Below are 27,606 nucleotides of genomic sequence, written 5' to 3' on the forward strand. Positions count from 1 at the left end.
ATTTGAGCAAGGGTGAAGAAGTTAGAGTTGAAATGGAGTTGGTCGAAATGATGCTGGCGTCGGTCTACTGACCAGACGCTGGGTCACTCAGCGACCGGACGCTGAAAGGCTGCGTCCGGTCGAGCTGGCAGAGAGGTCGCTAGTTTCGGTGTTACACCGGACGCTGGACCTGAGATGCACCGGACACTGGTTTCTACGTCCGGTCAAACTGACGGGTCTGCACAGTCGCTGGGGTTGAGCACCGGATGTTGGTCTACGTCCGGTCAAGGTGGACCGGACGCGTCCGATCGAAAAAACATGGCTCGAGGAGCTTACTGGAAACGACCGGACGCTGGGGCTTCAGCGTCCGGTCAGTTTTGACCGGAGCGTCCGGTCAGCTTCGTAGCCGTTGAAATCTGACGAACAGCGTTTGAAGCCGGTGACGCATGGCGTCCATCGGGCGACCGGACGCTGAGGGCCAGCGTCCGGTCAGTATGACCGGAGCGTCCGGTCAGAGCGCGTTTTGCCTAGTGAAGGGGTATAACAGCTCTATTTGATGGGGGCTCTATTTATAGCCCCATGGCCGGCTCAAAGGATAACTCTTGTACATTTTTATTGACATAGCATCCTTGTGAGCTTAGCCAAAGCCCTCCCACTCATCTCGATCATTGATCCATCATCATTGTGAGATTGGGAGAGAATCCAAGTGCATTGCTTAAGTGATTGCATCTAGAGGCACTTGGTATTCGTGTTGCGCTGCGGATTTCGCTTGTTTCTCTTGGTGGTTGCCACCACCTAGATGGTTGGAGTAGCGGTGAAGGATCGGCACGAGTTGGTGATTGTTCGTGGCTGCCTTCGATGATTGTAAGGGGAGTTGTACCTTCCCCGGCGGAGTGCCGAAAGGTAACTCTAGTAAATTGCTCGTGTCATTGAGTTACCTCACTTGTGGGTCGGTTCTTGCGGTGTCCTATCGTGTGGACGAGGTTTGTGAAACACCTCTTAGCCACCGAACCACCAAGTGTTGGTCGACACAACGGGGACTAGCGTGTTGGCAAGCACGTGAACCTCGGGAGAAAATCGATTGTCTCTTGTCTTTGGCATTCTCCCAGTGATTGGCTATATATTCATCTTGTGATTGGTTCATCCCCTACACGTTGGTATAATCACTCTACTCACTTATTTACATTCTTGCAAACTAGTTGACACAAGCTCTTTAGTGTAATTAGAATTGAGAGCTTGCTTTATTATTTATATTCATCTAGTTAAGCTCTTTAGAGTAGCAAGGTTGAGAGCTCTTAGTGAGTAATTACATAGCAAGTTTGTGTGCCTAAGTAATCATTGCAACTAGAATTGTTGGATAGGTGGCTTGCAACCCTTGTAGAGCTAGAGCAAGTTTGCATTACGCTATTTGTCATACTAATCAAATTGCTCTAGTTGATTTGTAGATTTTTAAATAGGCTATTCACCCTCCCTCTAGCCATATTAGATTTTTAAATAGGTTGCAGAAGACGGAGGCACGGGCACGCAAGGTAATGATGAGACGCATTGGTGTCGAAGTGGAGACACAGCTGCCCGACGAGGCCTCGTTTGACGAGTTCCAAACGGCGTTCAAGCTCCCGCTTTCGCCTTGTTTGCGCACCGGCTCGTCAAGGCTGCCGCCGGCAGGGAAGGGGAGCTCGCCAAAGTCGAAGAGCTTGGGCACGGACAGGTAGGCCAAGAAGCTGCAGGCGCTGGCCGTGCAGAAGGCGAGCGCCGGCATGCCGAACTCCTCGGCAGTGTCGATGGCCCAAGGCAGCAGCCCGTCGGCGATGACGCATGTCACCGGCGGAAAGCCCGGATCGACGCTGGCATCGGAGGAAGGGCCCGGGCACTCTGCCTCCACGGTTGGCAGCAACGTGGTAAGCAGACTAGCAGAGCACGGTACGCGACAGAGCCCGCCATCTTCAGGGACCTGTTTCATCTCACTTGCCCGCCCCCCCCATTTGGTTTGCTACTATCTCACCTGCAACTACATTCATATACTTGTCTTGGGTTGTAGTTACTTGTTTGTGTGTGTGAATCAACCCGAGACCGAGCTACTAGACTTTAGGAGGCATGCATTGTGTGATATATAGTGCAGCTAGAGCAATTAGTTGCGTTTAGCGCCATCTTTTATACTAACTACCTTGCTCTAGTCAAATTGTGAATTTATAGAAAATTTTTGTAACACCTCTGGTGTTACGAGCTCGCTAAACACTGAGATTATGGCCTGAGAGATAGATCTATAAATATAGTGAGCTAGATACGTAAATGCCTATATGTGTTAATGAAAAATCATAACGCGAAGAGTAGAATAAGTAGTTCTAAACATTGGCACGGAAGCGATTTTTATAAACAAAAATACAATACCACTTGTATATAGTACTTAAATAAAATTCGAAGTGTAAGTTTAGTAGATGGAAATACAACTTTTGTTTCGGTAAATAAATGTTGTTCAATAGTATTTTTGATAGCTCAAGGATTGAAGTTGGAATTTAATTCCAGCCTCTAGAACTAAAATGGTCGGGTCTGAAAACCTAATAACGATGCCGTTTTAGCATTTAAATTTTGATTAAATTTCTTAAACACAAGATTTGTGTTTTTGCACTATTGGGTGTACCAAGGTGAGTACATGAGCATGGCGTGGCCGCGGCGGAGTGGACTCGGCAGACGTGGCGCCCGCCTTGCCCTTCAATCCACCTACCGTGTCGAGCACTCGAGCCGTCCTACGTCGTCGCATCTAGGTCATTGGCTCCGGCTCCAGTGGGCAATGGGACGCTTTCCTGCCCTGCCGCTAGCTGCCATGGAGGGCTCTGCTCGGGTTTGGTCGCTCCGAGTTATGCGCGTCGTGCCAAATCGTTGGGTCTCGTTGGCTGTGTGCGCGAGCTCGCTACCGTCACTGACTAGAGTCCCGCTTTAACTCGCTCAACCCTCTCGAGCTCACACGTGTGAAGGGTCGAGATGGCGGACTAGAGGAGGGGGGGGGGGGTGAATAGTCTTTTCTAAAATTAATCGCGTCGGCTAACCGATACAAATGCGGAATTTAAACTAACGGTCTAGCCAAGGCTACACCCCACTATATATGTTCACTAGCACCTTGCAAAGATAACAATTATGCAACAAAGGTGCCGGGCTAGCTAGAGCTCTCCTAAACAATTCTAGGAGCAAGGTTACACAAACCTATGCCACTAGTACTTTAAGCGACAAGGGAGCTCCTACACATGCTAGTAAGCAAAAGCACAAAGCTAACTAAGCTCACTAGCAATGCTTAATAACAAGGCAACCAATGCCTAATTAGAGAGCGCAAATACTTAGCTACACAAACTAAGCAATGTGACTAACAAGGTTACTAAAACCAAATTAGCCACGCAAGGGAGCTACTTCTATGCTACACAAGCAAGAAGGTAATTAGCAAGCTACGCAAGCTATCTAATTACAAGAGCAACTACATAAGCTTAATATGTATAAAAGTAATTGCAAGCTTGTGTAATGGGGATGCAAACCAACGGGAAGAACAAGGTTGACACGATGATTTTTCTCTTGAGATTCACGTGTTTGTCAACACGCTAGTCCTTGTTGTGTCGACCGCTCACTTGGTGGTTCGGCGGCTAATTAGCATCACCCGCTAAGCCCGCACGTTGGGCGCCGCAAGAACCTACCCCTTGAGTGAGGGTAGCTCAATGACACGCTTTACTAGAGTTGCTCTTCGCGGCTCCCGCGGGGCAAGCACAATGCCCCTCACAAGCACTTCTCCGGAGCGCCGCACAAGCTTCTTGCGCGCTTCGACGGAGACCACCACCAAGCCGTCTAGGAGGTGGCAACCTCCAAGAGTAACAAGCACCACCGGCTTGCAACTCGATCACCTAGTGCCACTCGATGCAACCTTATGATGCAATCGCACTAGAATCGCTCACTCACACAATCGAATGATCACTATCAAATATATGTGTGATGGAGGGCTCCCAAGCGCTCACAAGCATGGACACTAAGTCCCTTGAGGTGCTCAGCTCCAGCCATGGCCGAAGGCCACTTCTATTTATAGCCCCAAGGGCTAAACTAGCCGTTACCCCTTCACTGGGCAACGGTCGGGCCGACCGGACGCTCCGGTTGTGTTGACCGGACGCTGGACCTCAGCGTTCGGTCGCCCGCAGACGGCCACGTGTCCCGGTTCCAACGGTCACTTGACTTGACCGGACGCAGCAGCTTCAACTGATCGGACGCTGGACCCTCAGCGTCCGATCGTTTCTAGTAAGGTACCGACCTCGACCGGACGCGTCCGGTCACACTTGATCGGACGCAGCCAGCGTCCGGTCATACTCCAGCTTCTGCGTCATCGTACGTCAGCCTGACCGGACACAGCCTGCCAGCGTCCGGTGCATTTAGATCCAGCGTCCGGTCAGTTGACCGATGCCAGCGTCTTCGCGACCAACTTGTTTTTACTTCTAACTTCTTCACCCTTGCTCCAATGTGCTAACCACAAGAATTTGCATCTGGTGCAATAGAAAATAGGCATTCCATTTTCCCGAAAGCGCCGAATCCCGCCGAGCTTGCCACTCAACTTGCCACGCCACTCGATCCTAGCGACAATGCAAAGTTAGATCACTCGAGTGGCACTAGATGACCGATATGCAAACAAGTTTGCCCCTCTTGATAGTACGGCCATCTATCCTAAACCCGATCATAAACTTCTCTACACACCTATGACCGGTGAAATGAAATGCCCTAGGTTATACCTTTGCCTTGCGCATTCCATTCCATCTCCTTCAATGTCGATGCAACACATGCACCAACATGATCAACAATGATATGATCCACTTCATATCATTACATGATTATATTGGTTCATCGATCTTGACTTTACTTGCTCTTCACCGTTGCCATCGTCCATCGGCGCCAAGTCTTGCTCAAGCTTCACCGCCATGCGGTCCATCACTCCAAAGCCTTCGACTTGCCCTTCACGCTTGCAACCGGTCCATCAAGCCAAGTCTTGTCTTGATCTTCTCCACCTTGATCACATGACTCAATGTCATGTCTCATGTGCATTTAAGCTCCTTCATCATCACATGTGTGAGCTTTGCAACATTTCCAAGCCATTTTCACCTTCATAGCATATATTGCTCACACACATGTACCTGTGGACTAATCATCTGTGTATCTCACATAAACACAATTAGTCCACCTAAGTTGTCACTTAATTACCAAAACCAAACAAGGATCTTTCAATGTGTGCCCTCCGATGTGGTCTTGGCCATAACCCCATGCCTCCGCCTTTCTAATTCTCCCAGCTCATGGCTTTTAGCCCGTCTCCTCACGCCAGTAGGTGGCATAGGAAGCCAGCTAGTCGCCTCGACCGTAACTAGTCCTAGCAAATGTCCTTCACCGCGTCGATTCGAGGTTCTGCTCGCCGCGGGCCATAGTCACCGCCGTGACCTAGAACTGGGGAGAGAGGTAGGATTGGAGCGATAGTAGTTTGATTGCTTGATACCATAAACTCGCCTTGACCCCCTCTACTTGGTGCTCGTGTTGTTTTGTCTAGGGAGTCCTCCATCGGAGCGACGACGCACTGGTGTCACGCTCGGCACGCCGTCGTAAGGTGCGGGCGCACATGGCCGGGTCGCCTCGTCGCTCCTCTGCCTCAACCACTACCGCAGCGCAAACCCTGGTAGGCTACTGGTGCTCGTCCATCACCGCCACCACCTCAGTAGAGCCTTAGGTCACCGGAACAAGCACGCCGTGGCACGGCTCCACCCATCGCCAGGGCTAGCCCTCGGTAGTGCGCCGTTAAGCTCCCCATCGCTACCTAGGAGTGCGCGCTTAGCGGTAGGCAAAGGTCGGCTCCTTACCCTCGTGGTAGCAAGCTCGGGGTGCCCAGCGCAGCCGCCCATGCCGCTGGTCACCATGCCAGCGAACATGGGGTAGAGCAGGGACCTCCCCGTTGTGAAGGCAAAAACATCCGGGGTCCTTAGTGCAAAGCTTGTCTCTGGTGTAATAGTGCTCAGTGACACCGCGTGATAATCTGTTACGCTGAGGGCTTTTCTACAAAGAGTGTGGGGGCGCGCGCAGGCTTCCCATCGTGGGACGCTTGTTGGGCCGGCCTGCTACACGCGTGGGCTCCTCGTCGTGGGCTGTTTAGGTTGCTAGGCCGAAATCGTTGGCCACCGACTTTTCCTTTTTCTAAAGCGTTTCCAAATTAGTTTCTAGGGTAAATTTATAAATTTAAGAAAAAATTGTGGAGCTGGCCAAAAATTGTGAAACTAATCTTGTTAGGTTCCTAAAATCATGCTTCATCCGCCAGTATATCTTATCCACAAAGTTCTATAATATTTGCAGGAGTTCTTAAATTAAACTAAGATGCTTAATATTATTAAGATGCAAATATGGAGAATTTTTGTGATAGAATGATGGTAGTGTTAGCTTTGAAAATTTTATAGTAGCTTCATAGTATTATTATGTGTCATCTGTAATTTTTGTAGCTTCAGAATAATTAGTTTCCTGAGGTAACTAATGAGCCCTAGTTTATATATAGAGTAAATAAAAGGAAATAAAGAAACACCTAGGGATTTATAACTAAAACATTGTGGGAAATTAGCGCCTAGTTCGATAACTTTGATATGTGGCCTAGTACGTTAGTCATTAGACCTAGTTCGTTAGCTTGAGAGGCGTAATCGTATTTTAAGAGTTGCGATTGCCGTTGATTATTTACGTCCCTGCGTTGCATCCACGTATTTCATGATAGGAGCGATGTTGGATCGCGAAGTCGTCCGGAGTAGCAGAAGTTGATGGTGACTTGATGATCATGCCATCATGATGAAAATCTAACTTGGTTATATTTTTTCCATGCAAGCCCCGGTGCATAACCCCTATTATTCTACACTTTATTTTATGCTTGTGCATTAAGTTTAAGGAGTTGAATGAATATATATATATATATATATATATATATATATATATATATATATATATATATATATATATATATCCTTATCCTATGAGTTTTACTAGTATGACAGAATCGTGTAGATTGCTAATTTGCTATGCTACAAGACTCCGGTAGATGTCGAGTGATTGTCTGTCACTCCCGAGAGATAGAAAATATATTAGGGGGAATTCTCTGTGAGCCATTAAAAAAGATCGCAATCCCCTGTGAGCCACTAGAAAAGTTCAGCGGTCTTCAGCGCCACTGCTCTAACTTTTTTTTGCCCTCCGTGCCACTGCCGTCAGATTAGGCTCTAACGGTGTCAAACTGCAGTTGTGAAAAGTCAAAAATACCCTTAAATCTAAATATGTCATTAATATTTTTAAGCATCTTAACGACTTCAAATGAAAAAACTCAAAACTAGAAAGTTGTCGATATCGTCGAGATCTATAATTTTCATATAAAAATTATCTTTATTTAATTCCGCAAAAAAAGATATGATTTGATATGATTAATATATCTTAGAAAAATTATATCTTTTTTTGCGGAATTAAATGAAGATAATTTTATATGAAAATTATAGATCTCGACGAGATCTATAACTTTCTAGTTTTGAGTTTTTTCATTTGAAGTTGTTAAGATGCTCAAAAAAATTAATGACATATTTAGACTTAAGGGTATTTTGGACTTTTCACATTTGCAGTTCACACCGTTAGAGCCTAATTTGACGGCAGTGGCATGGAGGGCAAAAAAAAAAAAAGTTAAACCAGTGACGCTGAAAACCGCTGAACTTTTTCAGTGGCTCACAGAGGATTACGATCTCTCCAGATATTATGAAGCATGAGCTAGCAATCTAGCATTGGCGACTCGATTTGGACAATGATAATGAGGAGTTGGCATGGGGCAACAAGATCTGACCGCACGGAAGATGGTGAGGCGGTACTGGTAGAGGGTGGGAAGGCATGGAATGAATCCTGATGAGCAGTACCCTGGCTTGAGGCGTTTGGAAGTGCACCGTGCACGGCGATCGGCGGAGTGTGTGTCCTGTAGGACGTTTAAGTTGAAACAACGGAGCACTTTAAAAAAAAAAATTGATTTTCTATTTCTGGAAAACTTTCCCACAAAAGTTATTAAAAAAACATTTTTCCCCAACAAAACTATTTAAATATCTTTTTAGTTGAAATATTTTTTCAGCAAAATTATTTGAGTAATATTTTGAAACCTCACTATGTACATATAGGGTGGGTGCAGTCGGTACGCAAAGTTTTTCTGTACATATATTTTCTACCATTCTGGATTGTCGGATTTACTACGTAGGCTGGTGGCGCCTGGCGCGCAGGGCGGTGGCGACGCGCTGAGTTCCTTGATGAAGCTGAGGAGCCGCTGGAACTCCGTCGAAGATGACCCACCCTCGGCAATGTCCCGTCTCACCTTCTCCGCAAGAGCCTGCGCAGACTTCCTCATCTCGGTGGACTGCATCGCTTCCCTCACCATGCTCTCCACGGTTACCCTGTCGCACACGTCCTTCATGTCCAGCCCGTTCCTCCACACGGCGGCCACGAAGCGGCTGTTGATCTGCTGGTCGGCGAAGAAGGGCCAGCACACCATGGGCACGCCCTCCACGATGCCCTCCATGGTCGAGTTCCACCCGGCGTGCGTCAGGAAGCACCCCACCGCGCGGTGCCGCAGCACGTCTCGCTGCGGCGCCCACGCCACGAAGCGGGCCCTGCCGCCGCTCCCCGCCGCCGAGCGGATGGCCTCTCGGACTCGGAGGGCGGCGGCGTCTCCATCTCCACTCGCCTCGACCGCGTCTGGCCGGAGCACCCAGAGGAACGCGTGCCCTGTGGCGACGAGCCCGGCCAACAGCTCTTCGAACTGCTGTCGCGTGATGACGGCGAGGCTCCCCAAGCTCACGTACACGACGGAACGGTCCTCCTGCCCGTCGAGCCACGCCATGCAGCCGCCGTCCTCCTGCCACGGGCCCGTTGCGGCCGCTGGCGCCGGGGACATGGCGTGGAGAGGCCCGATGGCGAACACGCCGCGCATGTGTGGCGCTATCTGCGCTAGAGCCGACGACTCGAGGGACGCGGCCGTGTTGAGCACGAGCGCCCGCGCCGTGCGGCTGTGCGCGGTGACCGCGACCACCATTTGGAGCATGGGGTCGTCGTGGGTCGTGGTGAGGTTTCGGCACTGTCTGGGGAGGTCCCGCCGCCGAAGGAAGCTCTCCATCCCCGGAACGCCGCGCACCAGCTCGTCGAGGTCTCCGTCTACAGGGAATGGGAGCTGCCCGAGCTCCAAAAGCTTGGGAACCGACAGGTACGCCAGGAAGCTGCACGCGCTCGCTGTGCGGAAGGCGATCGCCGGCACACCGAGCTCCTCAGGGATGTCGGTGCCGAACGGCAGCAAGCCGTCGGCGACGACGCACGTCACCGGCGGGAAGACGTCCGCGGCGTCAGCGTCGGCGCTCGGCGCGCGAAGAGAGGCGAGCAGAGCGCGGTACGCGACGCTGCACTTGGTCCGCAGGGACTCCATGAGCTCCCCGAAGCCGCGCATGGAGCGCGGGTGGCCATCGGGGAGGCCGTCGGGCACGGACACGAAGCGGAGGCGCGGCGAGCCGGGGGCCGGCGGGTCCCGTCCGAGGCGCCGGAGGTTGTAGTCGGTGTGCAGGAAAGTGACGCGGAGGCCGGCGGCGGCGAGCCCCGTGGCGAAGTGGAGCAGGCAGTTGATGTGGCCCTGCACGGGGAACGGGAACACCAGCACGTGCGGTGGCGACGCCATGCATGCCCGTGCAGCGCCAAGGACTCCGGCGCGCGCCTTCTGCGGGCTGCCTGCGAGTCTAGTAGGCACCAGCGGCAGCCGGCGTTCCATCCCGCCCATTGATGGCCACCAACCGATGGGCGCATCGCGGGCGGTGCAGACGTCGCATTCTTAATTCTTTATTAGTGGTAGCTGGCTCGTCGTCGACAATTTGGTGTCAACCGATGGACTCATCCCATGGCTGCTGCATGCTGAGCTTCATGATGGAATGAACCTGACGAGCCGCCTCAAGTCCACCGCAGATTGCCCCATCGCCAGCATTGTCCAGTCTCACCTGCTTCGCAAGAGCCTGCCTCCGACGGGCGACGATGATCTGCTGATCGGTGAAGAACGGCCAGCACGCCCTCAACGATGGCCTGCCTCCGACGTCGAGTTCCATCAGATGTGCGTCAGGAAGCACCCTACTGTAAGGATCTCTATTTATTATTGACAAATCGCTAGAAGCTTTTGGGGAAGAAAAAAAACAATTTGATATCCTCGCACTAAACCATTTTTGTGGTGAGGTGGCTGAGCGACTGAGGGGAAGGCAGTGTCCCTGTAAGGATCTAGTATGTGATTTACAGGCTCTTCCCATGAATTTGTGTCGGATTTGGTTCTTGAAAGAAGTTTAGATTTTGTCGCACTGTCGGAAACGGGTAGGAGGGATTGCACTCCAAATTTCTTGAAAAACCTTTGTGGTGGTACGTTTTTTTTTTTTTGGCATCATGAATCTCCTCGAGGCCGGTCCAGTGGTATGCTGGTAGGAGTTCATTTATTAAATTTTGATATTGGAGAAATTGAGGAAGGTGATTTTTATGTAAAATTTAAGTTGCTGAATAAACAAGATGGTTATCAATGGGTGCTTGTGTCTGTGTATCGGGCAGCTCAGCATCAATTTAAGGAGGCATTTCTTACTGAGTATGTACTAAAGAAACCTTTCCTATTCTATTAGCTGGTGACTTTAACATCACACGTGATCCACATGAAAAGAATAATTGCGTTACAAATGACAGATGGCCTTTCTTGTTTAACACAATTATCGATGCTTTCAACTTAAGAGAGCTAGAACTTTCTGGAAGGAAGTTAACTTGGGCTAACAACCTTCAGGTTCCAACCTTTGAAAAGTTAGACAGGATTTTCTTATACTGATTGGGAGCTGAAATTTCTGCATACCACTGTTCAAGTGCTATCTAGATATGTCTCAAACCACACTCCTCTGTTCTTGAACACAAGTGAATCATCCAAAGTTAATGCCATGCCTATGATCAAATTTGAACTAGGCTGGTTGCTAAGGGATGGTTTCTTTGAGATATTCAGAGACACCTAGCAAAGTGTATATGAAGGTCACACCGCCTTAGAGAGGTGGCAGGAAAAAATTAGGCGCCTTCACCAATATCTAAGGGGATGGGCCAAAAACATATGTGGTGCATATAAAAAAGAAAAAAATGTTGTTAAACAAATCAGATGAATTGGACAAAAAGGCAAAATCCATACTGTTGGACATTAATGAGTTAAATCTCAAACATGTCCTTAATGATAGACTAGCAGAGCATTTATGAGAGGAAGAATTAAAATGGTACCAGAGAGCAAAAAATCTTTTAAAAGGTGATCACAATACAAAATATTTTCATTTAGTGGCTAATGGAAAACATAGAAAATCTTGTATTTTCCCATTCTAGCAAGAGGAAGGTGTAATCTGCGGTGACATAGAACTCAAAAAATATATCATAAAATATTATAAGAAGTTGTTTGGTCCAGCGCATAGCAACTCAATGTCGATGGATGAGTCAATACCATAATGATATTCCTCAAGTTTCAAATTTGTAAAATGAGATGTTAGTAGCACCTTTTCCCGAGGACGAGGTACAAGAGGCAATTTTCCAAATGAAACATAACATATAGCTCTCGGTCTTGATGGTTTCCCACCAGAGTTTTATCAAGTTTTATGGAATGTAATAAAATATGACTTGATGGCAATGGTTGTGGAATTCCATAAGGGTAATTTACCTCTTCGTAGCCTCAAGTTTGGAACCGTAATATTGCTACCAAAAAGTAGTGATGCAAAGCAAACTCAACAGTAAAGGTTGATATGTCTGTTGAATGTGAGCTTTCACATTTTTACCAAATTATCCACTAATAGAGTTGTAAAGGTTGCTCAACGAACAATTAGACCTTCGCAAATAGTGCTTTTACCTAGGATAAATATAATGGAGGGTGCAATTATTCTTCGTGAAACGTTACACGAATTACATAAAACATAAAATGAAGTGATTTTTAAGATTGACTTTGAGAAAGCATATAACAAAAAATAACTGGAACTTCTTGCAACAAACACTAAGAATGAAAGGTTTTGATCCTATTTGGTGTGATTGGGTTAAGTCTTTTGTTCAAGGCAGGAATGTAGGAATTAAAATGAATGATCAAGTGGGGCCATATTTTCAAACCAAAAAATGTCTTAGGGAGGGTGATCCATTATCTCCTATCCTTTTTAACATTGTGGTGGACATGTTGGCAATCATCGTGGCTAGGGCCAAAGAAGAGGTCAAGTTAAAGGGGTTGTTCCACACCTGATAGAAGAAGGTTTATCTATTATGCAATATGCGGATGACACAGTAATTTTTATGGACCATGATATTGAACAAGCAAAGAACATGAAATTGTCACTTTGTGGCTTTGAACAATTATCAGGCCTTAAAATTAACTTTCATAAAAGTGAACTCTTCCTTTTCGGGCAAGCAAAAGACTATGAGGCTCAATACTCAGAATTATTCGATTGCAAATTAGGCTCATATCCCTTTCATTTTTGGGCATCCCGATGCACTATAGGAAGCTCAATAACAATGATTGTAAGTTGATTGAGGGTACAATAGAGAAAGGCTTAGTGGTTGGAAAGGCAAACTCCTTTCGTCTGGAGGGAGGCTTGTTTTAATAAATTCGGTCATTTCAAGCATACTTGTGTTCATGCTTTCTTTTTTTAAGGTCCCAAAAGGTGTCCTTAAAAAATGGAGTAATACAGGTTAAGATTTTTCTGGCAAAATGACGAGAACAAGAAAAATATAGATTAGTGAAATGGTATGTCCTTTGTCAGCCAAAAGAACAAGGAGTATTAGGAATTCAAAACTTAGACGTACAAACAAGTGTCTTTTAAGTAAATGGCTCTTCAAGTTATGTAATGAGGAGATGTGGCAGGACTTGCTTAGAAACAACTACCTTAGGAATAAAACTTTCAGCCAAGTAAACAAGAAAGCTTGTGACTCACACTTTTGGTCTAGTCTTATGGGAGTCAAGAACTATTTTCTTACGTCTAGGGAGGTTCAAACTAATCGGTGGGAACCAAATAAGATTTTGGAAAGATAAATTGTTAGGTGTCCAGACTTTTAAAATCTAAAATCCGAATTTGTATAATATTGTGCGATGTAAGCAAGTGACAGTGGCCGAGGTGCTTAGTTCAACTCCACTTAATGTATCCTTTTGGACGGCATTAGTGGGAAATAAATTATATGAATCGCACAGCTTAGTCGCGAGAATAGCACATATCAATCTAAATGAGAGTTTAGATTTGTTTGTGTGGAGTCTCCCACAACTAAAAAGACTAAAGCGGAGACACCGTTTTGGTGCGACAAAAACTTCGCCTCACCTTCGCTTCACCCCGTGCGAAAAAAAGTTTTCCACCTCAGACGCTCTGCCCGCCCGTGCTACAAGGAAACTCGTGGCCTCCACGCTCAGCCCTCCCGTGCGAAAAGGAAACTCGCGACCTCGACGCCCTACCCCCGCCGCCTAACGCGATGCCCTCAAGCTCCGTCCCGCCGACACTGACGCCGTCAAAACCGATCAGGACGCCGGAGCGCTGTTCGACGACGGCTGTCAGTCGGACATGCTGCGTGTTGCGTTCACCGAGTACATGGAGGAGCTGCGTCGTGCGCTGCGTGAGCCATATAGGCGCCTAGCCACCCACGCCACACGTACGTGTATATCTCTCTTCACCCTCGCCCTCACCCTCGCCGTGGGAAATTGGGCCGGGGCGCCTATCTGCACCGCCGCACGTCGCCGCCGCCTCCATGCCCCGTTCCGCTCTGCCGCGCCGCCGTCACAAGGCCGAGCCACCACCATAAGGCCATCATCCCGACCTGTGCCGCCACCTCACCCATGCCCGATCCGCACCTGTCATTCCCTTCGCCTGGACAGAGCACTGAGGAGGAGAAGATGCTGCCGCACGCACGCAAGGTGCTTAGGTCTACATCGGGCCCTTCATCGGTGACGAGCACCCAACAGGTATGCCCACCAGGCAACCCTTCTCTTCCCTTCGTGTTGTGCGAAACCGAGCACACAAACCCTAGAGTCATTTGTATTTAGATCTGATTTTTTGCAATCTTTGATTTCTAACGATTCCATCAATAAAGGGATGCCCTTGTCGTATATAACTTGCCTTGCAAAATGTATGCACAAAAAATTAGATTCCCTCATCCAATTAGTATCATAGTTACTGTAGTTTGAGACTTCAGAGTGGGAAGAAGAAGGGGCAGTTCCCTTTCAGAGCAGTTTCAGATTTCAGATATGGTAAATGAGTTATTTCACATTTTGCAGTCATTAATTATCTCGGTGAATTTCAATTTACATATATATAATCTAGATAGAATTTTGTATAGTTTGTTCAGAATTTCGTTTGGTGCAGCCTTGCAAAAACTTAGAATCCAAAATTAGTCCAAATTGTTTGCAATTTGCCAAATTTGAATTAGCAGTTCTGTCAACTGAACAGGGGATCTACCAACTGTTGTAGTGTCGAGATTAATCAGGCAGCACAAAGTGGCAGCAAGTTTTTCAGTAGGACATTTGAAGAAGTGGCCACTGTTTTAGGTATGTGATTAATTGATTGTCCGACGGCATGCTTGTCTCAATGGTTGTCCTAAGCAAGGTGTTAGCTGGTTTAGGAACACTTTTTGAATCTGAAAAGTCAGCTTCAAAACCCTGGCGGTCTTTTGGATAGATTACTCTATACATGTTCTTGTGAACTTTAGTCTTTTGAATACGAAAAGTCAGCTTCATAACCGTTAATTCAGTCTTTGCAATTCTTTCTTTACACCTACGCTTCATCTGAAAATATCACACTGTTTTTCTATTCAGTTAATGCTGCGTTAAAATTTAAAAGTAGCACAGACATTGCAAAGTGATCCGTTTTGGGGTATATCATTGAAGACCTCTGAAAGTTACAATACCTGGATCCGCACAAGCATCTTAGTCATCTGATTAAATATCAAGCCCCTATGACCTTGTCGTTGATTTCAAATATCTGTGTTTTGCATGCAAGCATGGTAGTTTTACCTGGTACCTGGTAGCTAGAATTTGATGGCTTAATTCTATACGTGATCTATCATGCATGTTTCATCATTGTCTTTTGTGACATGCACTGGAAAGGCCAGAAGCGTGGCTTTGTGAACGTGGCTCTCCCAGCCAACTTCAAAAGTCCACCCTTCCATTTTGGAACATGATTCTCGTGGTCAAGGAATTTTGTTATGCATTCTATTCTTGATTAGGTGCTTCACCGATTTGCATCGCTATGGTATGGCTCTGTGCCTGTGCTGGGACCTGGCATCGATCGGTGCAAAGCTGTGTTGCACCCTATAAATTGGCCTCTATAGTGCAATATTTTTATGTTTGTTAACCAAGAAGATGCTTTTGACTAGAGACGATCTTTGTAAAAGGAGAACGGTAGAAGATCTGACTTGCCTTTTATGCTATGAAAATGAGTCTGTTAGTCATCTGTTCTTTGGCTGTGTAGTGGCCCAACAACTGTGGTGCATCATCTCTGATATTTTCAATATACAGTTGGGTAATTCCTTAGATTGCATCCGATAGTTTTGGCTTAGAAATAAGAACGGTGTGCTTAATGTTATTACCTCAGCAGCTTGCTGGTCTCTGTGGAAACTTAGAAATGACTTATGTTTTCAAAAGCTTGGGTGGCAGATTATGGAGACACTCTTGCACAAAGTGGCTGCCATAGCGCAAAGTTGGACTATCTTATGCAAGATAGAGTATCAGCCAATTTTGAAGGAGAAAGTGGTGGAGATTCAAGGGAGAGCTTCTATGGTGATGTGGCCTCCGAGCTAATATTTATGATAATAGGGGCAATGGACGAACTACTAAGTGAAACTATAATATACTTTGTGCACAGTTTATTTTGTTTCTTCTGCCCTTATTTTAAATCTAAATTATTTTTGAGGTGCAAAATTCTTTCTACTGTATTTCTAGAATCATTCAGGTTAAACACAGTAGTAATTTTGAGACCTGAAATCCTCTGCTGGTTGATAGGGAGTTGATGATAAGGTTATCACAGCGGTTTTCCTTGAAGGTGGCACTCAATTTACAGCCATCGTGGTTGATGTTGGGACTGCTAACAATAGTGAGCCTGTTCTGCTTCTGACAGAAGTATGATACATATATTTTTTTAGCCATATTGTGATAATTTGTTTGCGTGGACACTCTATGGAAGTACTTAAATCTATTGGCCAAATGTCAATTATTTCTTTCTCTGTATAAAGTGTGCAGTTCAATTTTAGCCACAGTTTATGCAGCTCCTAGCTCTCTAGCATGCACATAACTTAAATTCAAAGCAAATAGCAGAACTAGATGTTGTAGTATTATCTTGTAGTATGCTTTGATTTTCATCATAATGTTTATGGAAGTCTCCTTTAAAAACCTTGTTAAGTAGTTGTCCTATCAAGTATACTGTGAGACTGTGAGGTTGTTGACCGTAAACAAGTTAAGTAATCATTGGGTTAAATATATGCCGTGTTCTTGAGGTTAATATGTGCCCTGCAGGAAGCAAGTGAACTCAGAAAAGAAGCCCCGGGAGCCAACTGGAGCCCTTCACCAATTTGTGCCTTGTTCTCCCTGAATTCACACTTGTTAGGAAAGTACATAAACACATGCATGAAGTTTTGATCTTTGCATTGCATGTATTAGACAATATTTAATAAAGTACATTCCTGGCATTTTTATCTGTATGATGATGATGAAACAAATTGTATAGTATCATGTGCGACCTGGCATTGATATTTTAAAAAAATCAGTTCATTATCACAGACGCGTTTAGACAATCCGTGTATGTGATAACCCCTCATCACATGCGCTAATTTCCTTTGCTTGCTGGCTTAGGTTCCTTGATGATTGTTTGCCATGTCTTTAAAAAAATCATGATACTGCAGATTCAATTTTTATAATAGTACTTTCATTCTTGTATTGTGCTAAATTCAAATTTTGAATTTATGTAAGGGGATGCTACCAACATGGCACCTTTGAGAGGATGGAGGCTGGCTGTGGACGGCGTGGTGCTGGACTAGGAGAAAAGAAAACAGATTCTACAATTGAGTACCTCAACCTATTTGTTGGTTTCTTCTATGTTTAACATTGGTTTACTTTTGAAAAAATACTACAGAACATTGGAGTAACATGCATTCCATAAAATCTGAAGGCGACAACCATTTTGTCCCCTCATCTTGGCCATATGAGTCGTGACCAATGATTGTTCATGAAATTGGTCAGATCAATGGCCTGCTAGCTTTTATGATATTTGAAGGGACTTCGATGCTTTTTTTTGTGGGGGGTGGGGGGGGGGGGGGGACTTAAATATAATAGCGCGCGCTCTCTCTCTTCTCTTTACATGTACCTTAATATATCTCATTCTATGCTTGAATATCAAGATGTGTATTACCTTTTGCTTATTTGATTTGCATTACGAAACATCTCATAGCGTTAGCATGGGCAATGTAGATGCGGTGGAACTTATTCGTGGATTTATTGGCGCACAAAAGAAATGGATATCGAAGATATCTTTCTGCCGATATAAAACGTTATCTTAGCCGCATCACGGCAAGGTATATACAGTAGAGTTTGTACGCCTGCGACGTCCCGCTCTCTGCGACTGTGTTAATATCACGAACTTTGTTTTTTGGATTAAATGTCACTTTAACGTCGGTACTTAATTTTACAATATTGTTATCTTATTGTGCGATCCCTATGTTTTTAATATAAAAGTTTAGCTGTTCCGTAGCAATGCACGGGCACGAACCTAGTTTACATAAAAAGGGATCTTTCTCGGTTAAGTCTATGTATCGTCATCTTATCAATAAGGGTATAAAGGTTACACAAGAAATGTGGCATATGAAAATTCCTCTCGAGATAAAAATCTTCATGTTGTATTTAAAAAGGGAAGTGGTTAAATAATCTGGCCAGAGGAACTGGAATGGTAGCAGAGTTTGCTCTTTTTGTCATGCCAAGCAGCCGTCGTCCTCACGCCACAGGCCGGTGCACGCTGCCGCCGGTTTAGGTACCTGCAGAGGCCCAACGACGAATACGTCGCGCATGTGCGGCGGGCGTCATATACCGATTTGTGCGAGCGCCGACTGGGCCGTGTTTAGTACGAGATGACAATGTGGTATATGCCATCCGGCCATTGGTGCGTGTCGGATTTAAAAAAAAAAAAAAATTGGTGCGTGTCTATCTAGATTAATTTTCGATCCATTCATTTCAAGATTTTGGAGAAGGGGTGTGTGCTGCTGACGTGCTGAGCTCCCTGATGAAGCTGACGAGGCGCTTGAACTCCAACGACGATGCCCCGCCGTCGGCAACGTCACGCTTCACCTGCTCCGCAAGAGCATGAGCCGAGCTCCTGATCTTGGCGGACTCCATGGCTTCCCTCACCGTCCTCTCCACCACGCCTCTGTCGCACACGTCCTTCATGTCCAGCCCGTTCCTCCACACGGCGGCCACGAAGCGGCTGTTGATCTGCTGGTCGGCGAAGAAGGGCCAGCACACCATGGGCACGCCCTCCACGATGCCCTCCAGCGTCGAGTTCCACCCGCTGTGCGTCAGGAAACACCCCACGGCGCGGTGCCGCAGCACGTCTCGCTGTAGCACCCACGGCACGACGCACGCCCTGTCTCTCCCGACCGCGGCGATGGCTTCCTGGAGCGCGGCGTCCTGGCTGGCCCCGAGCATGTCCGGCCGGAGCACCCACAGGAACGGGTAGCCGGTGGCGACGAGCCCGTGCAGGAACTCGGTGGACTGCTCGTGGGAGATGACGGTGAGGCTGCCCAGGCTGATGTACACCACGGACCGTGCCGCCTCCGCCTGGCTGTCTAGCCACGCCATGCACCCGTCGTCGGGGCGCCACAGGCTCGTGGCCACCGCCGGCGCGGGGGACATGGCGTGCAGAGGTCCCACTGCGAACACGCCGCGCATCTCCTTGGCGAGGTGCCCACCACCCCCTTGATCAAGGGCTCCTCGTGCGTGCTGGTGAGTTGGCGGAACTGGATCGGGAGGTCTCGTCGTCGCAGGAAGCCCTCCATAGCCGGGGAGCCGCGGATGGGCTCGTCGAGGTCGCCACCTTCGGGGAAGGGGAGCTCGCCGTGGCCGAGGAGCCTGGGCACGGACAGGTACGCCAGCACGGCGCACGAGCTCACCGTGCGGCCCGTCCACCATGGCAGCTACCGGCCCTGCTCTGATGTCTGCTGCTGCTGCAACGGTTGTTCGGTCACAGCGCGTGCAGTCCATCATTGTCGGACCTTTGCTATCCCAGGCGGCTGGAGCAGCCAAGCGTCGGTGTCGTCGCAGTCGAGTCCGGCGGCGTCCCCAACGCCGCCAGGATGACAAGTCGTCCTCCCGTAGACGCATCCCTGTGCGCCAGCGTTTGGGGCCTCGTATCGCCCCGCCCAGCGAAGGTGTCGCCGCGGCCTCAGGGGCAGAGGGCTCCCATGCACAGGCGGCTTGGCCCCTTCCGAAGGACCTCCTCGCCGGATCGTGATGGGTGGCAAGAGGTGCTGCTCCGTCAGGGCGTCACAGCCTCGCAACACCACCATCGGGTTTAGCAAGTCGTTGGTTGGCGCTTCCCCGACGAGCTCCGGGGCCGGTGTCTCAATTGTCTATCCTGAACACACCGCGTGGCGACATGCCGCCTCCCATGCGGGTGCCTACGCTGCAATGGTTTCGGCCACCTGGCCCGTGCCTGTAAGCAGCCGCGAACGGTTCCTGCTCTAGGGGTCGGCGACGTGAGCCGTCGACGTTGTTGCTTGGGCGTGCAGGCTGGTCGTCGACTACAGCCACCTGCCAACGTCGGTCCGGCGAAGTCAGGTGGGGCTATGCATGTGCCGTCAGCCGGTACGCCTGTCGGCCGATCTTGGTCGAACCTCCACGTCTCCATGTTCCTAGGAGGCGTCGTGCGGCTGAATGCACATTCTCACCGCCACGTTGTAGCGGGAGGCTTGCGGCCAAGAGCAGATGTAGAGCCTCCAACCCGACCATGCAAGCCCAGAACGTGATGATGGCAAAATGGGGACTCCGCCAGCAGGATCAGGCGCCGCAGGCAGATGCGGAGGGCGATTTCGATAAGTACATGGCCCTATTCGGCGAGCCTCTCTCGGAGTCCAAGCGCGAGGCAATCAGGATGCTCTTCCCAGCAGGCTACGCGATTGAGGGCATCCAGCTGGTGGAGAGGGTTGACCTCGAGGTTTAGCCTACCTTGGGGTAGCCGCTCTAAATCGTTCAATCGTTGTCTATGGCCTAGTTTACTAGCTCGCTGTACCTTAGCTCGTTATTGCTTTTAATTCCTTTTGTGGTAGTAGCCGGGCTTCGTCGTAGTTTTCTTTAATTTTTTCGCTTCCGTTTTTCTTCCTTCTCCTCGCCTAGGAAATCTTTAATTACCTAGTGTTGAGCCGTTTATTATTTGGTTCGGTGTAAGTGCTAAAAAAAATCGCTGGGACGCCCAGCTCCTCCGCGACGTCGACCACGAACGGCATTATACCGTCGCCGACGACGCACGTCACGGGCGGGAAGCCGTCGGTGGCTGCGCCTCCGCCTCCCTCGCGCAGCGAGGCAAGCAGGGCGCGGTACGCGGCCCTGCCCTTGGTGCACAGGGCCTCCAAGAGCTCCGGGAGGCCGTCGACGGTGCGCGGGTCGTCGTCGGGGATGCCTTAGGGCACGGACAGGAAGCGGAGGCGCGGCGAGGCGGCCGTGGCCTCGGCGACAGCGGCGCCGAGGCGGCGGAGGTTGTGGTCAGTGTGGAGGAAGGTGACGTGGAGGCCCGCGCGGAGGAGCCCCGTGGAGAAGTGGAGGAAGCTGTTGAGGTGGCCCTGCGCCGGGCCCGGGAACACCAGCACGTGTGCCGCCGCCGCCGCTTCCGCCTTCGCCATTGCCGCGCGATCCCACTGCACTGCTCTACTCTAGTACTAGATCGCCCGGCCGATGACTAGATCGGCGCGGCCGATGGCGTCTATTTAAAATCGAAATTTAAGGGAAACGAATATGCGGGCGTGGGAAGAGGCCAAGAGGTTGGTGACGCGGACGGCCAGCCCGTTGCTGCCGGCGGGCACGGTTGTCGGTCTAGTATCGGAAGCGAATCCGGGATGCCTCGGCTGCTCTGCTGTCTGCTCCAGGTAAACGCTGATCAGAAATGGTTGGTGGAGGCGGCGTCGAGTGCAGGACAAACTTGGATACATAGGGAGTATGCTATACCGAGCGTGAAATATTTAAAGGACTTGTTGATGAAGTAATTATGAAGCGGTTTCAAGCCATCAAAAGATGAAGAATGAATTTGCCATGTCCTCCACGACATAGTTAATTGGTATGTTCATTCACCATCACTAGAATATGCGATGTTTGATTTTTTAAAGAATTTTAGAAGTTTATGGTAACGAAATTCCATCTTTAATATAATTAGGACATCGTTTATGAGATTCTGACATGATTTATGGATATGTATATTGTTATTTTGCCACGTTATTATCTCTTATCTTGTATACAATCACTTCATTGTACATATTCTTAGTACAAAAGTTCGCCATAGGTGAATTTTTGTCCTGGATCCGCCACTGGGAGTATGTCGACAAGGCTAACTGCTGAGTGCAACAATGCAAGTGAAAGCGACCCGGATGTTGGCTCACAATTCTCGGTCCATGTGTCTCCGGCGGCTCTTCCGCCGGCATAGATGCGGCTGCCACCCTCTGGCAGAGATGCACCCGGCACTGCGGCACCCGCCGCCGGTTGCATTTTTTGTGCTCCCCCGCTCTTTTCTCACGTACCGGTTGTCGACTCAATATTGACAAGGCATTCAGAAAATCAAGCAGGTTTTTATGGCGTGTTTGGATTGTGCCTTCCAGGGAGCTTCTCATTCAGGCAATTACTTAGCAGATTCCCAAGACGGCAAACAAACACGTTCGAGATAAGGGGCCACATTTAAAGTTAAAGGGTGTTGTTTTGGGAGGATGTTTGGATACAAGAAATCCCACTTAAGCTTATATTTCCATAGGTGAAAAGTCTATAAATGTTGTGGAGTCGTCTACTAGTAGAGGACAGGGCCTTTATCAGAAGCAGAGGGACAGGAATCGCATCTGAGGTTGTGATGTATAGTTAAATAACAACAAAGATTCCTATTAGCCTTCTTTTAGATGGATTAAGGTTAAAAATTGGTTGGTTAACAATTAGCTCTATGCATCCAACCAGACCCTTAGTTGGATCCCTGACATGATAATCCTAGGCCAATCAAAGTACACAATTCTTCGCATATTAAATTTATTCAACAAAATACTCTAGCAATGAATAGAATCGTCATATATAAATGAGGCCATATAGATAAATAAGCAAATCTAGGTTTACTAACCAAATCACACATTAATATCTCCAAGTTACCTATTAATGAAATTTACAAATATGTCAACATGATAACAATGTACTGCATCCGTCTCAAACTCTCAATACATCTATATAAAGAAGAACGCAAATCTAGGTGTTTTTTAAAGTATCTAAAGTTTGACCAACTATATAGATAAAAAATAGTAAGTTTACAACACCAAACAGATATACTATGAAAATATATCTCATGACAAATCAATTAATATTTATTTGATACCATAAATATTAATTTTTTTATAATTAGTCAAACTTAAGATACTTTAATTTAGTATTGTGTTAGAATTAATTTATTTTCTGGGTAGAGGGAGTTGTATATTGATTTGTTACTAGACGAAGTACTAATCATGCAAAATTTTAAGATTCGACTCGTTGGTCGTAGAGATACTATTGCCATCTGTTTTTTTAGAAACACTATTGCCATCTGCTACAGTTCTACTGTGGCCCATGTTGCCCTTGGCCATTCCATTTTGGGCTTGCGCGCTCACGCTTTGCCTTCCGGCCCATCGCCTGTTCGCCCACGCCTGCACTGGTTCAGTGAGTGGCTCGAGCCTTCGAGGATTAGTTTTTTTTTTTTTTGTTTTTTGGTGGGATAAGGGAGCCTTCCAGGATTGAAGTTTGGGATGGAGAGCCGAGAGACAGCCTGTGGTGGCCTATTATGGTCTATGGATCGCTAGATATATATTTTTATTAATTAATATTTAGATTATTGTATATTACGATAAATGATAAAAAAAACTATGTATTTCATATAGAACATAAAAAGTACTTTTCCTCGCCCTCAAAATTGTTTGGTACCCTGGTGTCATGATTCCCATCATATTGGCCCATGACCCTCATTGTCCACATACTCCATCCGTTCTAAATTATATGTCGCTCTGACTTTTCTGGTACATCAAATTTGCTATGTATCTAGACATAATGTATGTCTAGATACCTAGCAAATTTAATGTATTAAAAAGTCAAAGCGATCACTAAAGACAAATGCGTGTAAAAGGACTTAGACATAATCTATACAATGTTTTTTTTGGGTGCCCGGCAATCTCAATATTGACTACAAACAGTTGACTGTGAGACATAGTGTGGATGTGGATGTACTATAAAAGAGAGAATATAAACGATGTATGTGCTCCTTACTTCATTTTCTAATTAGATGCTATCACTAGTGTGACTAATGAAGATTGGTTGGTAAATGACAAGTACAAATGTAATACATCCAAATTTGTGTGACCATTTAATGCAAAACAACTCTTAGCCCCTATAATCCCTTATGAGTACAATTTTTTAATGCTAGAATACACTGTGTTACAGGATGAAGAGAGTATCGTCTATGTTTTTGCTGTAATTTAAAAATGAGCCATTAAAACAAAAAAAAGATTCCTATGGCCGTTAAATGAATTTTAAAAAGAAAACCACTTTTTTAATAACTTATGGTAGGTATTTTTTTTTCTTAAATGCATGTACTGATGTACTCTATTGCCTTTTATACATGAAACGAGTCCTGAACTTTGTAGAAAAAAAGTAGTGTGAGAGCAACTCCAACAGACTGGGTAAATGTATTCGTGAAGCCATTTATATGTATTGTGCTCAAAAAAATATTTCAACAACTTGTCTGTATTGTTTTCCATTTTTTTCCAGCTGGCCATCGCACCATTCTCGCTGGCCATATTTTCCTAGACTCTATATTTTAGATGGGCTTTCTATTTTACATAATGGCTAAATCTTACAATTTAGCATCTAATTTTACCAAGTCTTTTGAGTTGCTCTAAGGAAATATGATGTATCTAAACTATTTGATTAATATGCGCGCACGTGTGCATCTTGTATAAATTGTTTCCTGGAAAAGGAAAAACAAATATAGTTGAAACGTTTTATAAATGGTTTCACTGCGAACAGAAAGTCGCCAGGCCCAATGGACCAAAAAAAATACATAAAAAAAATAGATCCAGTTCATCCACTCCATACAAATATCACCAACCTATCTGGCAGAAAAAAGTGCAGCTGGCGACCTGGCTGCGTCTGCTCGAGCGGACAGCGGAGGCACCACTACCGCACTAGCACTCTAGCAGGTCCTCGCCGTCCACAAGCGCCAGTTCGTCTCCTGGATAAGACGATAATTCGAGCCGGAAAAGTATCATCGCACAGACACAGCTACACAAGGCAGCGCGCGCGCGTTGTCACTCGTCACACAGCCCAAGACCACCGCGCTTGCACTTGCATACCGCCAGGGAGGGGGATGGGAGCAACCATGCACCTCACCGGTGTCCTCGGCGTGTCGTCGTCGCCTCTCGCTCCGTCCCACTGCAGCTGCAGCGGCGCCAAGAAGCAGAGCTGCTCGCTGCGCCCGCCGCGGCAGCAGCAGAGGAGGCGCCTCCGCGTCGCCCGCGCCGTCGAGGTGGGCGCGCCTTCCGCCGGCGCGCCGGAGCCGGAGCAGGTGGAGGAGCCGTCCATCGACTTCGCGTTCGTCAGCGTGAGTTCCTCTCGCTCGCGCCCCCTTGTTTTTTTTTTCTTCTTTTTGAAGCGCCGAGATAGCGCAGGCAGTGCGCACGACGTACGGGCGTTCGTGGTCGGTTGACTTTGACGCCGCCGCTTGAATTGTTGCGCGCGCTCGTGATGTTGCAGCCGCGGCTGCTGCCAGACGGGACGCCGGACGTGCACTATCGGACGGCGCGCGGCGGGCAGAAGCTCAGGGACATCATGCTCGACGGCTACATCGACCTCTACGGGCCATACGTGAGTCACTGCACGCGGCGCCGGCGATCTCGCTCTCGCTTTGCTCACCGTACCATCGCCACCTGTCTTTCTTGCATCAGCAATTGAATCGTTTTCACTGCTGCTCTCTGCTGCCGCAGGATAAGGTTCTTCTCAACTGCGCAGGGGGCGGCGTCTGCGGGACCTGCCTCGTCGAGGTAAATCCAATGCAACCAGTCACAGTGCCATTTCAGAAGCCTGATGCAATGATATTTCTTGTCGAAAATAGGGCAGAAACAAGGAACTCTGCCTGTTGCGATTGCAACCAATTAATCCAACGACAGCCGCGCCGCTTGACACTTTGCCGCTTCGCTAATTTTGCAGGTGGTTGAAGGCAAGGAAATGCTATCCCCAAAAACTGAAGCGGAGAAGGAGTTGCTCAAAAGGGTTTGTAGCTCGTACACACGACTCCCTCTGTTCATCAGAAGCTGCCATTTTTTCGTCAAAAGAATAAACTTGCAAAACTCCTAGTATCCTTTTTTAAGTAAAAGATGTTTCACAGGAGCATTCCCTGGATTGAACTTGTATTCTTTGTGCTAACCTTTACGCGCCAATTTTCAGAAACCCAAGACGTGGAGATTGGCGTGCCAGGCAACGGTGGGCAATGCAGATTCAACTGGACAGGTAAACGCTTTTCAGTGTTTGCTTACGAAAATTAAACTGTCCGTTCTGAATTTTCTGTCGAAAGTTGCTCTGAAATATTTGTGCACAATTATTCTTGAATATATATACTGCCACTGGATAACGTTTTAGCCAATGCCCAGTGCTGCTTCATGTTTTTTTTTTCACAAGGCATAACATTGATAGCGTTCCTCTGAGATTTGTTTTTTTTTATTGTCCTCTGAGATTTGTTATTTGCGCAGATGATCATTCAACAATTGCCAGAGTGGAAGGTACATGAGTGGGACAAGTAGGAGTTACTGCTTACTGATCTTAAAGAGTACTCTCGTGGCCATATTATAGATTACATGCAATGGAAGTGGGGAAAAATAAGAAGCAGTTGATCAGTAGAAGAGCTGGTGCAGATTGATGAAGCCTTTTCATACTCCAAAGTCCAAACAAAATCCTGGGCATATTTTTTCACCATTTGTAGCAACCGAATGGAGCATGGATCCATTAGCCCCGTTCTGTAAACTGTTCCCTTTATACAAAACAAACAAAGGCAACTTGTTCATGATCCTCGAAAAACCTGATTTTTTCCCGAAAAAACTGTTAGCGCTGCTACGGCCTATGTATGGCTACTGAAGTCTCTAATGATCCTGCTGGACCGTTGGCGCGGGAAGATGATGTTGCGGCTGCCGATGGGCCTCTCTGGACTGCTAGATGGGCTCAGACCAACAGGTACTACTCAGGCCCAGAATGGGCGTAGTTGGTTGTGTGCGCGCATCTTGGGCTCTTGGCAGCTGTAATATAAGCAGAAACAGAACACATCATAAATCTGTTCTGCTAACAAACATATTTGTCGTTGCCAAACAACTATTAGCTCCACCTTATCGTAAGGGCAATAATAGTGAAGCGTGTCTTTACCAGAACAGATATCATTGCCATGGAGAGAACAACTGATCAACCAGCAGTAAAAGAAATAGAAGAAAAATAGCCTGTCTGCTATTGTGACGCCGTCTCTTCTCTTGAACAACTACGCTGGTGCTGTGGTTGACGCCGTACCCGTTGCGAGCTCCCTCATGAGCCCAACGAGCCGCTCGAAATCCGTCGCCGACGCCAGAGCCTGCGCCCAGCCCGACCGCCTGATCTCAGCAGACTCCATCACCTCCCTCAACGTCCTCTCTCCTCTGAACCACGGCTCTGTCGCACACGTCCTTCATGTCCAGCCCCGTGCCCCACACGGCTCCCACGAACCGGCTGTTCATCTTGTTGTGAAACGGTGTCTCTCAACACACACCTGTTCACGAAATGATCTCATCCATCAGTTACAAGATTAGTGATAGGATTAGACAGTTAGTTTTACTTTAAGGGTATGTCCTTTGGGAACAATCGTGTCCCTTCGTGACACCCCCTCACTTGTATAAATATATTTCAGAGATCAATGAAAGAGATAGTTCTCCCAAATCTTTCATTTTACATTCACTTTTAACACGTTATCAGCACTTTGCTCTACGATCAATAAGGCAGGAGGATGACGACGCCGGTGATGCAGATTCTCCCACGCCGTCTCCGCTGCAAGACTGCTAATCAAGAATAGGTTGAAGAACGCACGAACAGGGTGGATGGATCCCATCGATTGCATCGTACCTCGCCGTCGTGCACATCTTCACCAAAGGGTTTCGGCTCAGCGCCGCTCCATAGCCGGCCACATCGGCGGCGCAAGCCCAGCGCCTCCGCGCGCACCGACGCCCGCCGTCTTCAAGTGGCCGCAGCCGGCCATCTCCGCACCGGCCGCGCGAGGAGCCCGAGCGCCCGGCCGGCGGTGGCGTTCGCGCTCTCGGGTACCGTGGGAGCGTTTTCGTACG

At 47.6% G+C, this 27,606-nt stretch overlaps 3 protein-coding genes and 1 pseudogene across 3 annotated transcripts; 1 reads left to right on the forward strand and 3 right to left on the reverse strand.

Moving 5' to 3' along the window:
* Positions 1–1,441: 1,441 nt before the first annotated feature.
* On the reverse strand, positions 1,442–1,939 carry LOC136544347 (linamarin synthase 2-like). The gene has a single exon (XM_066536545.1). It carries the CDS (start codon positions 1,937–1,939, stop codon positions 1,442–1,444), a length of 498 nt encoding a protein of 165 aa, XP_066392642.1.
* Positions 1,940–8,120: 6,181 nt separating this feature from the next.
* LOC136546779 (myricetin 3-O-rhamnoside 1,2-glucosyltransferase UGT709G2-like) lies at positions 8,121–9,742 on the reverse strand. Its single transcript, XM_066538757.1, has one exon. It carries the CDS (start codon positions 9,689–9,691, stop codon positions 8,198–8,200), a length of 1,494 nt encoding a protein of 497 aa, XP_066394854.1. The 5' UTR covers positions 9,692–9,742; the 3' UTR covers positions 8,121–8,197.
* Positions 9,743–18,217: 8,475 nt separating this feature from the next.
* LOC136546781 (myricetin 3-O-rhamnoside 1,2-glucosyltransferase UGT709G2-like) lies at positions 18,218–20,892 on the reverse strand (annotated as a pseudogene).
* Positions 20,893–24,490: 3,598 nt separating this feature from the next.
* LOC136546782 (photosynthetic NDH subunit of subcomplex B 3, chloroplastic-like) lies at positions 24,491–26,312 on the forward strand. Its single transcript, XM_066538758.1, has 6 exons — positions 24,491–24,857; positions 25,010–25,120; positions 25,240–25,296; positions 25,463–25,525; positions 25,700–25,762; positions 26,002–26,312. Exons 1-6 carry the CDS (start codon positions 24,624–24,626, stop codon positions 26,050–26,052), a joined length of 579 nt encoding a protein of 192 aa, XP_066394855.1. The 5' UTR covers positions 24,491–24,623; the 3' UTR covers positions 26,053–26,312.
* The last annotated feature ends 1,294 nt before the right edge of the window (positions 26,313–27,606 follow it).

Source organism: Miscanthus floridulus, chromosome 3, assembly GCF_019320115.1.
Source record: "Miscanthus floridulus cultivar M001 chromosome 3, ASM1932011v1, whole genome shotgun sequence".
NCBI classification, from domain to species: Eukaryota; Viridiplantae; Streptophyta; class Magnoliopsida; order Poales; family Poaceae; genus Miscanthus; species Miscanthus floridulus.